At 31.9% G+C, this 13,314-nt stretch overlaps 2 protein-coding genes across 4 annotated transcripts; both read left to right on the plus strand.

Moving 5' to 3' along the window:
* The first annotated feature begins 14 nt into the window (after positions 1 to 14).
* On the plus strand, positions 15 to 2,613 carry LOC123988529 (chymotrypsin-2-like). The gene is made up of 6 exons (XM_046288952.1): positions 15 to 566; positions 786 to 1,250; positions 1,315 to 1,474; positions 1,593 to 1,842; positions 1,949 to 2,086; positions 2,447 to 2,613. Exons 2-6 carry the CDS (start codon positions 1,199 to 1,201, stop codon positions 2,594 to 2,596), a joined length of 750 nt encoding a protein of 249 aa, XP_046144908.1. The 5' UTR covers positions 15 to 566; positions 786 to 1,198; the 3' UTR covers positions 2,597 to 2,613.
* Positions 2,614 to 3,493: 880 nt separating this feature from the next.
* On the plus strand, positions 3,494 to 13,156 carry LOC114877544 (tripartite motif-containing protein 2-like). 3 transcript variants are annotated; one of them, XM_046288850.1, is made up of 11 exons: positions 3,494 to 4,721; positions 7,394 to 7,556; positions 7,641 to 7,814; positions 7,890 to 8,093; positions 8,182 to 8,430; positions 8,503 to 8,689; positions 8,836 to 9,272; positions 9,359 to 9,541; positions 9,618 to 9,725; positions 9,807 to 9,945; positions 10,030 to 13,155. In XM_046288850.1, exons 1-11 carry the CDS (start codon positions 4,702 to 4,704, stop codon positions 10,269 to 10,271), a joined length of 2,106 nt encoding a protein of 701 aa, XP_046144806.1. In that variant the 5' UTR covers positions 3,494 to 4,701; the 3' UTR covers positions 10,272 to 13,155. The 3 variants fall into 3 exon arrangements, with proteins under 3 accessions (XP_046144806.1, XP_046144805.1, XP_046144807.1); XM_046288849.1 differs by lacking the exon at positions 3,494 to 4,721 and adding an exon at positions 5,976 to 6,886; XM_046288851.1 differs by lacking the exon at positions 3,494 to 4,721 and adding an exon at positions 6,896 to 7,144 and having other exon boundaries at positions 10,030 to 13,156.
* The last annotated feature ends 158 nt before the right edge of the window (positions 13,157 to 13,314 follow it).

Below are 13,314 nucleotides of genomic sequence, written 5' to 3' on the forward strand. Positions count from 1 at the left end.
AAATTAAAACCAACGAGTGGCTACGACGCATCCGTAATTAAAAATTTTATAAATTTTTAATAATTGAAAATAATGGATGCTATTGACTGAATATTATAAAAATAGTATCGTTAAAATTCTTTTGCACAGTCAAGTATTTATTTGAAAGATGGAATGACTCAACCTTTGTAAGCTTATACGAGATCGTATCTCTGTCTTCTGTTAAGATGTAAAAGAAACTTATTTTCGTATGCTATGACACGCATTATAGAGTTAGGTCCTCTGTCCCAATGTCCATAGTCATATTTAAGAGTAATATCGTTTTAATTTGAGTGCAGAGTACATTCGTATATGACGCCAGAATTAGACCCCCTACCGCTGCCATACAATTTGAATGAGGCCAATCACCCAGACACCGTCTCTGAATGGAACATAATCAGGATGAGTCATGTCATAATGGAATAAATTGTCCAGCTTTGTGCTTTTTTATATTGTATTGCGTGCTTGTTTAATAAAGATCACGAATAATCTTCTTCGAGCCATTGATTAACAAAGGGACGCGAATGGAACTAGTCAAATAAATAGTGGTTTGTTATCCTTTCGTAGGAAAGATGAGAATTAAGATATCATTTTTGTCTTACTGTCCCTATTATTTGCATATTGTTGACGATGAGTCACTGTTAGGAGGATAAAAGCTATCCACAAATTAGTATTCACGCTTTTTGGAAATTTCGGAAAGATACACAATTCTTAAAATTAAAATTCTAATGATAACATACTTTCTGAAATCTGTGACTAATTTTTAGTTAAAGATGAGGCGATAAATAATGCTCATCAAAGTATTAAAATGAGATGAAAATGAGTCATTGCGAAAATTGTGAAACTATAGATTCATTTTCCTGAATCACGAATGGAAAGCCCCCATTGAAAGATAGTCAAGTACGTTTTAGTGTAAATTGTTAGTCTAGGATCGTTCTCCTCTTAAAAGGTAGAGGTACCCGTTCGGCCGTAGTTTTTCTTAGCTTTTATCATACTGCACGTGAGATACATCGGAATGAACTTTTTCGTAGGTAATATCTGACCTAAATTTAAATACTGGCCAGGTGCATATAGAATTCCCACGGTCATTAAGTACATACTTGGTATAAATACCTCTCGAGTGTCTGCAGTGTGTCAAATTGATAGTTTACTTGTAATAGTCGTCGTCAAAAACTGCACAATGTTCCTGTATTTTTATATATTCGCCACTGTGGCAATACTTAAAGCGTCAGGTAACGTCTCGTAATCGTAAAAAGTTAACAAATCGCAATTACTCTTTCAAATTATGTAATATAGCGGCAGCGATAAATGAAGGTCCAAAAATCGTGGGTGGTTCCAAAGCAGAGGATGGACAATACCCACACCAAGCTTCGCTTCGATACAAAAATCGTCATTTTTGTGGAGGATCGGTATTGAATAAAAGATGGATATTGAGCGCTGCTCATTGCTTATCAAGGTTCAAAAAACAATATTTTTTTATTTATTAACAGAGTAACAAGGTCCTCCTTGACCTCCCCTTTATCCTAGACTTACATTTGTTAATGTTTTAAACCATTATTCAACATTGATTTCAGTTTTAATGACACGGCTATAACAGTGGTGTTGGGCACAAACACCCTGGACAAAGGTGGCGACATGTACCAGTCCGAAAAAGTAATACCTCATCCGAAATACAGTTCAGCATTGATCAGAAACGATATCGGATTGATTAAATTAGATAAGGACATTGTTTTCGGAGATAAGGTAAAACCAATCGGTTTACCAAACGAGAACTTCAGCAAGATCGATTACCCTGCTGTATTATCTGGTTGGGGGACCACCAGTGTAAGTAGAACCATTTACCGAACCCCTTTTCACCTATATTTATATTTAATTGTATTTATTTGTTACGCACCATCGATTGGAACCTGCTACTAATTACAAACATTAGTATCCCGGTCAAACGCCAAACGATCTGTATCACATCGAACTGAGTGTGATCGATCAAAAACAATGTTTAAACGCCAGCTTTCGTATCACCGACGACAATATCTGCACACTTAACAAGAGGGGTGAAGGCGCTTGTCACGTAAGTGCATTCACAGTCTAGTCGAGCACTCGAGAAGAGAGCCCTTTCGCGTCAAAGGATCCCTCAACCAAAGCGGCACTTTTTTTTTCTTTTTATTTGTAGTCGGTCGCGAAAATCGTGTCGACAAGAGTATAACAATAAGCATCATTCAATTCCACTCACCTAGTTCGATAGAATTACTCCGAGCACGCAGGGTGGATCGCGTGCACCTCCTTTCGACTTTGGGATCCACTGATATTCTACCCTTTTCGTTTACAGACTATATTTAAGGAATTTTAATTTCTAATAAACAAAGGTCGTCGTGATAATTTTATCGTCGTAGTCAACGTGTTAAAATTAACAATTCTTATTTTTTAACAGGGTGATTCCGGTGGCCCTTTGGTTGCTGATAACGAACAAATTGGAGTGGTGTCCTGGGGAATACCCTGTGCAAGAGGTCGTCCAGATGTCTTCACTCGTGTCTATAGTTACATTGATTGGATAAAAGAGTATACTGAAAATGAAAATTAATTGGTCACTGTATAAATTATATTCTTAGTACAATAATGCAATTGTTAAATAATTTAATGAAAAATTTTAAAAATAAATGAATCTGTTTACAAAGAATACCAAGAAACGGTAATGAAACTGTACTTAACTGGAACTGTACGCTTTAAGAAAGACTAAACAAACGTGCCTGAATCTATTAACCATGGAAGTGTACTATAACGTTCATCAAGTATCAACTTGCAGGAAAATAATTTTTTCATTGTTAGAATGAACATATCCTTTGTATTTATAATTTATGTTAAATTACGTACGCTCCAACGCATCCTACGCTTATGCAAATGTACTTTAAGGTGACACTAATTTTACGTCCCATGTACTCGAATTAATGTCACATGTATCTAATGCGTTGAATTAGACAGAACATTTAGATAGTGTGTAATATTTATCTGGGAAAAACAAAATTTATGTTACATATAGACATCAGGAACTATAGTTATTTTATTTAATTATACAATTGCAGACGTCCTTCATTCTAAACTGCAGCAAAAGATCTTCAATCGCAATTTCGGTCAAGCGTCGAATGACCTGAATTTAATGGCGCATGTCCGAATTGTATGCATCGAAAATCGTTTCAAGAGCAACAAGGATGTTGCACCTAGCAACATATCCTTACACGCAAACTTCAAATAGCCATACAAACTAATTAGCGTTATAAAAATCATCAAGGGTATGATAAAAATGTAAAATAATTTTATAGAAATATGGAGATGTATAGATTTTTCTTTGCACTTGAAATTTCATAAAAATCGCGGCAATTTTGAAAACCCCTCTGACTACACCACTGGTAGCATTTATTCGAAGATTGCCAACATCGGGGCCAAGGATGCTACCCCGACCTCGCCAATGTTTTCAAACCTCGTGTATTCTATGACTGAGTGCCAATGATCTAACAGTGTACATAAAACGAGAGTCATTCTAATATAGTGATTTTTCTTGCAGCTTTAAAGAAGAAACTTCGTTAATTCTACCATAATAAACAAGTAAAATTCTGCAGTATGTACAAGCAGTGGTATTCATCTGTCATATATAACGCATGACCTAAATCGCGATGCGCATGTGCAGTCCAGCAAGGACAGTTTCGAGGGTGTGTTTTCATCCCCTGTTTCTGGTGTTTCGCAGAAATTTCTCAGTGCTGTGTTTGTTCCTGTCATTTTGTAGACGAAAAGAGAGCAAAATCGTGGTGTGAAAGACGAGGACCGTGCCACCTGCTGGAGCTTAACGTGTGTTGTCCAAAATCGATGTCGCCATCCTTGTCTTTCGTCTTACGACCAGTATTAGCAGTTTGCACCAATGAAATATGAATATGATGGAAATTGTACACGGGGTATTCTGTTAACGGTGTGACAAAAAGCTTTCGTGTTTACAGTGCTAAAGTAACGAAGACGGGTCTGCCATTGTCGTCGAATTTTTACGAAAAAAAACAAAGCTCAATAGTCGCTCCGAATGTTTTTCTGTTGGGACGGTGTTAACGAGATAATTTAATAACCTAGCGCGAAATATTGTGTGTACAGATAAAATTCGCGTGTCTGGCCGAATTGTCGTAATATTTATTGAGCGTAAAATTAACCAGGGTTAATGTACTGATAATTGTATCGTTCATTTGATATCGTTAATATAATACAATATTAATTCGGTTTCCCTTAATGACATGTGTCAAGGATGCATTTGTATGCATCGATTCTATTGTTTACATTTGCAAAGTGTGACAATGTGATTATGAAATAGAATCTGCAAATACACTGTTCACGTCAGTGTGTATGTTCTCACGTCTCAGCCTCGTACAATTTTCTAATTAGTACTATATACATATGTATATATTTTATTATGCTTCGATATTTCGAAGTCGTGGTAAAAAATCAGACGTTAAGTATTTGAGCATAGCTTGTTGTGAAGAGCCGCATAGTATCGTGGATCCTGTTGCACTTAAATAGCTGTATCATGGTGCTTTGTTAGTGTGCATATCACGGCTGTGTAAGATCCTTGGGACGCCATAAATAATATATTGCGCCAATACTTATTACTTATACACAAAATAACTATCATCCGAATTTATCAACGGAAGCTTCATGAGCTGCTGTCCATTCATGTAAGTATGCGACGAGCCTTCCTAACAATAAGAGATACGTATAAGCGAACAATACGAAGTTTACACGGTTTATGTGATAGTACGTGACTCGCATATTAGGGGTTGATAAAAATGGCGATAAAAATATGCATTTACACTTCGTTTTAAAACGTTTTAGAACAGTTAACTTATCTTTAAGCGTATACATTAAAAAACGAAGAAACTTTTTGTTAAATAAGATTTGAATTAAATTCAAGATAATATACAATGCTTCATGAGAAATATAGATTTTGAATATTTCAAATTAGAAATTCAAACCTCTGAAAAGTACAAGGGTTTATGTATCATTGACAAGCTGAATGTAATATTGAATTTATATGAAAATGTTTATGGAAACTTGAAATTTACGAGTATAGAAGACAGATATTTAAAGGCTGACTGGTAGCAAGTGCATGTAAGCAAAACATACAGTATATGGCATACACCATCAACCGCTACACCTTTTAACGGGCGACTGCGCAGTAGACAATTCAGCCGTCTGTATGGTCGTGTATACCTCGCACAAGCATACCAGGCATTTCTTCGTCTTTATACCACCGTTGGTGCTGTGCGCCTCCTTACCCTTCAACAGACGCGTGTATCTCTCTTTCTTTATCATTGCTTTCTCCTGTATACTTTCTCTCACTCTTGTGGTAAACGCTTGACGGTGCGCCAATACTCAGGGACGTATTATCCTGTGCACAGAGTACAACAAATACCTATATCTACTTTATTCTATCATGATAAACCTCATAAACATTCATTATATATAGATCATAACTTCTTAAAAACCTATAAATAGAAAACGGCGCAGTTGTCAGTATTATTTATTCATAATATTCTTCATAAAAATACCCCGTTTGCAAAATCATTTTCATTCTAGTATAAGCATTGACGTAACTAGAACTTTTGTATAGAATAAGCCTCGTATTTCTTTCTATTAAGATAAGATTCCACAAGCTGACGGATTTTGTTTACTCATTTCAATAATTTCTGGTAGGGGACAATCCCCTCACCCTGGCCCCTACCTGGTTGCTCCAATGGATATTAAGTAAAATCGCTGCTTGAGATTATAGTCCAGACTGTTGTCATGTTGATTAAAGATTTCGTAATTTTACGATTAACGAAGAATGGAAGAAAATCCTAACGATAAATCATAGCCGCTGGCGCCCGCATAAGTATATCTACTGTTTCGTCCCTGGTAGTGGTGCCGGCTGTGGATGCAGGCGAGAACGTGCGCAGCTGTAAAACGTGAGTCGCTGCGCTCAGCAGCTGATGCGGTTCGTCGTTGTCCGTGGCTGTGTTTGTTTGGAAAAATGCGACAGAGAAACAACGAATTTCGACAGTATCATTGTTACTGTTCGAAGGAAATAGATACAGACGAAAATTGGAACATTTATTGCCAGTGATAGTGAGGATATAACAGAACAGACGTCCAAAATGACATCTGAAATTCGCGAAGACAAACAATCGCGAAAGTGAAATAAAAATAACTTTAAAAATGATTGAGAAGATTTTCTTTTTCTATCCAATTTTTAATATCGTTTGAACATTGTGTTTAGCAAGCTTTTCAAGGCATAATATAAAAATTCTTCTCGCCAACTATTTCCGCATCGGCAGATATTAAGAACGAAAGATAGACAAAGAGTTCTCGTCGGCATATGCTTTGTGTTTAGTGGCTCCTTTATCATGAACATTCTAAAAGAGGTGTTATGTTAATAAACAACATCTCACATGAATGTGTATTTCCCTTTGTTTCAAATAATCGATGCAAATTAAAACAGTATATTAATTAATTTTATATGATAATATTGCAAATATAAAAAATAAATTATACTTAGAAAGTTTCTTGATCATTCAGCACTTCGAGAACACAATGTTTTTGTTATGTTAAAATGTTTTAATATTTGAATTCACTTCCTCGACGCGGTGGTATGAAAAGATATAATTTAGATAAAAATTGTCTGATGAACTCATTAGTATCGAATAGTTTATTTGTTAATGAAAATTTATGCGAAGCGTAAGTGGCATATTCCAAGCTTATAACAAACACCCCGCTAAAACGTGTACTATGTAACGGATGTACACATTTCTTAAAGCAACGACAGGGCTAACTCCATTATGGAGGCACTGCGTTTAGCTATACAGTGAGTTTATTATTTAAAATATATTTTTATAAATATTTCTCCTTAATCCCCTCAATAGCGTGTGATATTTTTGGTGCCCGACGGTTTTGAAATTCAAAGCGGACCGTGAACGTCAAGATGTGTCTACGCGTTCATGATTCATAGATCGCTAAACTTTTGCGACACCCTATGTAATTTTTATTCTTGTAAAGCTATAAAAAGTAGAATGTGACATTATCACAACAATTAAATATGTACAATGGTGTATTATTTTACTTGGTATTTCATATTAAAAATATTGTCATAATAAATAACATTGATACATCAAATTCTGAATTTTCCTTTTGTTTGTTTGATATAATATATTTATGTTTTTCAGCGTAATATGTATAAAAATAAGATTTTTTTTTAAATAAACTAATAATTTAAATAATTAAAATCACCTATGAGATATTATAAAAGCAAACTGTTACACAAATTTTGATTCAATAATGAATAATATAAATTAATATCTTATTGTTTTTGCAGGACACGGCTAGGGGAGAGGATGGTTAGCATGAGCTCTATGCTCGTAGAAACAGTTAGTATAAACTACGAAGACTTCAATGAAAGTTTTTTAACATGTGGTACATGCCTTTGTGTTTATGATGGTGGAGAGCATACTCCTAAGTTATTACCATGTTCACACACGGTAATGTATATAATAAAATTGAATAAGTATAAATAAATCATTTGTTAATGTTGAAATTAATCATTTATTTATTGAAACATATAGGTATGTTTACATTGCTTAACAAGAATTGCTGCATCTCAGACCCGTGAGACTGGTGCATTTCGATGTCCTATTTGCAGAGAATTGATAACTATACCTCGAGGTGGGGTTCCTGCATTGCCACCTAGTTTCCTTGTAAACCAACTTCTTGATCTTATGTCTAGGCAAAGAAGAGAGGTGTGAAGCAATACCTTTATATCTTATATTTATGTATCATTAAATATAGCATTAAAATTTCCTTTATTCCCACAGGTTATTCCAAAATGTTCAGTCCACATAAATCAAGAATTATTATTTTGTGAAACATGTGATACAGTGTTCTGTACAGTATGTACAGGTGGTAATCATACAGGAACATCACCAGGGTGTACAGAACATACTATTATACCTTTTAGTATTGCAATAAAAAGAATGTCTGAAATTTTGCTCTACAAAGCCAATGAATGTATATCGAAGGTAAAAATTGATTGCATTTTCGGAACAGTGCAAATCCTCATCCATAGCAGTTCCCTCTGTATAAAAATAAAAATTGTATCGTTTCCAGTTAACACAAGCTCAAGATTCTGTAAGTACAGAGTTACAACGTTTGGAGGCTTCTACAGAAAGATGTTTGAACGCTGTAGATACTGAATTTGCAGAAATTATTGCAAAAATTGAAAGGAGACGTTCCGAGTTACAAGCGGCTGTTACCGCTGCAGCAAGAGATAAAAAACATGTACTAGAAGAACAACATGCTCTCATAGAAGCTGAAAAAAATAAAGTACAACGAGAGTGTGAAGGCTTACAATATCAAGTATGATATCTACGATAATTATTAATTAAAATTGTGTGTCTTTTATAATAACGTACGCGATTTTCCTTAAAGGTTGAAGTACGAAATATTACACAAAGAATCGGTAGTTTATCTGATCAACTTGATGCAGCATCAGCTCTTAGCGAACCTAAAGAAAATGCCTTTATTACCTTCGAATTTAATCACAATAATGCTCTTTCTCAATTAGAGGAAGCTCTTAGTAACTTAGGAAGAGTACGTTCTAGTACAACATTGCCAGGTATCCTGAGGATTGAATATACAGTAAAGTACCTGCTTCAAAATTTGTTATTAATCATTATCCAAGCAATACTGCTATATGTTTTTTAGAATTATAGATATGAATTAAAAATAGTACTTGTTCTAATTACGAATATTTTAAAATAGGTTCATGCAGAGCCAGGTTGAAAGATCCTGCTATAGTTAAATTACAAGCAACAGTGATAGTAGAGACCGTTGATTATCATGGACATCCTAGAAACGTTGGAGGCGATCTTATTACGACTGAATTAACTTTAGCAGACAGTATCCATTCTGAAAACCAAAGTTCTAGTATTGAAACTGAAATTATAGATTTAGATAATGGTACATATGAAGTACTATTTCGACCTCCGTGTGCAAGTCGTTACGTCTTGAAATTATCAGTTTTTGAGCGGCCTATTAAAGATTACCCTTTATTTTTTGATGCAACCGAACATAACGAACCCATTAAGGTATATGGAAAAAGAGGAAACGGAAAAGACGAATTCCATCAACCAGTAGCAGTTGCTGTTGATGATGATGGCATGATATATATTTTAGATACTGGGAACTCGCGCATAAAAGTATTTCAAGCTGTCACTTATCTCAAATGATAAATTATTGAACATTCGAGTGTGGTTTTTTTTTACAGATAATATTATATTTTTAGGTACTCACTTGTGATCTAGAATTTCAAAGGCATATAAATAATGAAGGTCTTGAAGGTCGTAGCTGTACAGGAATTGGTATCTCTCAACAAGGACTTGTCGTTGTCAATTGGAGAACGCGGAAAGTTACAGAAATGAGCTCTCTAGGTGACACTATTAAATCTTTCTCTCATAACGCATTTCAAGTTAGTATTATTTATCCTCGAATCATTTACTGATTTGAGTTCATTTATTGACGGTATTATTAATTTGATTATCTAGGAACCAATTGATGTTGCAGTAGATAGAAGTTATGGACACATACTTGTAGCTGATATTGGTCAAAGTTGTGTTTTTGTATTTGATTCTGACGGCAAAATTCTTTTCCAGGTTGGATGATATCTACACTTTTTACCCTTGGTACTAATTATTGTATATATGTACACGTTTTTTAAAAATTTTAATTAACAGGTTGGAAAGAGAAGTACATTCAAATTAATTAGTTCTATTACTGTTGGACCTAATGGTGAAATTGTGGTTGCCGATAGTCGTATTCAAGTATTTTCTGCTAAAGGAGATTTTTCGGAAGAAATATATCCCGAAGGCAAAGGTAATTTCAAGTTTATTCCTGTCAGGGTTTTTACTATTCAATGTAGGTGAAATTATATTTTATGGTGTTTGTTATATGTTACAGGAAAAGGCACTTATGGAGGTTTGGCTGTCGATGCTGAAGGCAGAATACTTGGCACCCGTACCGATAAAGGACGCAGTATAATACAAGTATTAAAATTAGGAGGAGGAGGTAATATTTTAACTGAAATCGATTCGCATAGTTCAAAATTACGACGTCCTTCAGGTATCGCGGTATTACCTGACAATCACTTAGTAGTTGTAGACTTGGGAAATGATTGTATAAAAAAATATAGATATTGGTAAAAGAATTGGTTTTTACAGCATCAAATCTTCTTATGTCCAACAAAAATGATTCAGAGCATACGTGTACCAAATACTATGTGTTTAGTATAGTTTAAATTATTTAATTTCTGAAGACTTCAATTATAATTTTTCATATACCTTTCGTGCCCGTGTCTCATAAACTTTTTATATATCATTAAAAACTTATAGACATAGATAAATCAAAATAATTTTTTAGTGTGGAGAAATATTAATTAAATTTAATAAGTATTACATATACGTAGGTATACGTAGGTATATGTAATACATAAAATAATTTATGTGTTTATTTGTGCGTTAGATTTTGCGACATAGGTCGTTTTCCTAAAATAAAATAGACTTGACTAGTATAATGCAATTTATAACACTTTATGTTACTATCATTTTTTTAATTATTTTGATATTTATATTAATTAACTTTTGAATATGCTAGGTAATTTACACTGCCATAGTTTGATATTTTAAATTCACAATAGTAATTACAAGAATCACGTATTTCATAGAAATATATGTGTATAAATGTAATGATAGATAGGTTTTTGAAATTCGTGCATAAGAAATCCTGGTGAGAATTTAATTGAGACGTTAAATACTACAGTTCCGTTTATTAGAGAGACCTAAACTGAGATATCAGAAATTTTGCAATAGACAGATTTGATTATATTCAATTCGATATGTTCTTTCTGAATTTTATTACTTTGTATATTTATTAACATTATTAATGTGTAATAAAAGAAATAAAAAAACGGGAATCCTAGTTTTATAACTAGTAAACAGTTTAATATGACTGTAACTATTTTGAATATTTATTATAAGTGGAAAAATACTTATATTAACCACCACAAGATTAAATTATATAATAAAAATAACGTTTAATGTTGTTTCTTTTAAGAAGACATTTTTAAACGGACAAAATTTCAGTATAAATTACCAAAGGAAATTTATTCAGAAATAACATCATATTCTTATGTACAGTTTTCTACTTTATATTAACAAGTGTGCTTAATTAATTTCTACTGCACTATAATTCTGCATTTTATATTTATTCAATAATAGTTTAATATTTTTTGATACTATAAGGTGAACCCTTGTTTTGTGAATATCAAAATAGTAAAAATTATTTTCATGTTCCCTTTTTATACTTAGAGATATTACAGAGAACTACTTAAATGTTGTTATCAGAGAATTATCTTTTATACATTGCAATTAAAGTCAATATATTTAACTCATAATACATTTTTTTATTTTGATATCTTATTAGCTGTATTCCATAAATGTTACAGTACTTCAATTTGATAACCAGTCAAAGCATTTTGCATTTTCATTGTGTACTGGTTAATCTTTTTGATTCATCAGTACAAAAAGTGATGTATCTGATTATCTCATGAATAGATAAAAAAAACAACAGAAAGAAATATGTGCTAATATTTTTTCAGTATTATTACAGATTGAAATAAAACATTTTATTTGTATAAATAAATGAGTATATATATCAACACATATATATTTATTTATTTATGTATAAATTATTATAAATAACGATATACATAATCATGGAAGACATCACTTTGAAGGTATTATGTTTCACTAGCTATTTTATGCATACATTCTTTTTTATTGTGTTTCTACCACAGCTTTTTTCTTGAATAATATTTTGAATTTTAATTGACATAATATAGAAACGAAAATTATTGGAATTACATGTCTTAATTTTTGGAAAAGTTATTTCTATTCTAATGTTCATTTCATTTATTGTATATGCAACTGTTAATGCACATATAAATGTAATTACATACGTAGTATATTTGTAATTTTCTTTAAAATATTTCAGTTATTAAAGTACTACATTATTTACTTAATTATTACCATAGGGTAATCCTTTTTGTTAACCAACATTGGTAATCAATACTGATTATTTAAGAGGGACTGGTACACAATTTAGAATACATTATTTATGTTGTGTTCAATTGTTTTAAAGTGAAGTTAAAGTATAAGCAATTATAATTGAAACAAAAATATTGTTGCACTATACAAATGTGTACATTATGTACAAACTTTACTATGTTGTGCTTATCACTTTGATAATATTATGATAACATTATATTAGTGTGTTCTAGATTTATAGTATAGTTACAGAATTGTTGTAGAACTTTATATCTTTCATTAATATTGTTATTACAAGATATATAATTTTCAGTAATTGGTTCATATGTAAAGCACATATAAAGTATCCTTTTCTTTAATTTATTAAAAATTATTAATAATTGATTATTAGTTTTAGTAACTACTACAATAGTAAATTTGTCATCAAATAATAAATAACAACTTTCAGATAATTATTTTTGGAACTAATGTACAGAGCATTCCTTGTAAACTAATTTGAGCAGTGATTTAATGTTACTTAAAACATTTTCATATATGTATATACATACATATAAATATGTATGTGTGTACATAAATACAAATATAATTAATCATAAGAGTATCATCTCAGCCTTTAGTGTAAAACATGGCAGTGCCTTTATTAAACAAATTTCCATGGAAACCTATGATTACATTTAAATTCTGATATGGATTTTAACATTATTTCTAAACTAAAGATGTATGACAAGTGACTTAAAAATTTAGTAATTGAAACTAAATTATGATTTAGTATATATATGTATATGTATAATATACATATATGTTACTATTTCATAATTCTTATTTTATTAAACTTATGTTTATAGGATTACAATTGCTAGATACAGTTAAAGTAATCATCAGTGCATACTTTTTATTTTTTCATGCATTTTTTAGTATACTGGAAGCTTTGACTGATTTATTTAATTTAATTTTGATATTATTTAATCTAGTCAGATTAAGAAATTAATGTAATGAAACTATATCGTATGTTGTAAAATATATTGTAAATAAATATACGAGTTTAATTCATAAGAATACATTTCTTTGCCTTCAATATTTTACGAGACAAAACTTTCAATACTTTTAATAATTATTTCTTAAAATTTATACGTATCATTAG

The sequence above is a fragment of the Osmia bicornis genome, chromosome 15, assembly GCF_907164935.1.
Source record: "Osmia bicornis bicornis chromosome 15, iOsmBic2.1, whole genome shotgun sequence".
In the NCBI taxonomy this organism is placed as follows: Eukaryota; Metazoa; Arthropoda; class Insecta; order Hymenoptera; family Megachilidae; genus Osmia; species Osmia bicornis.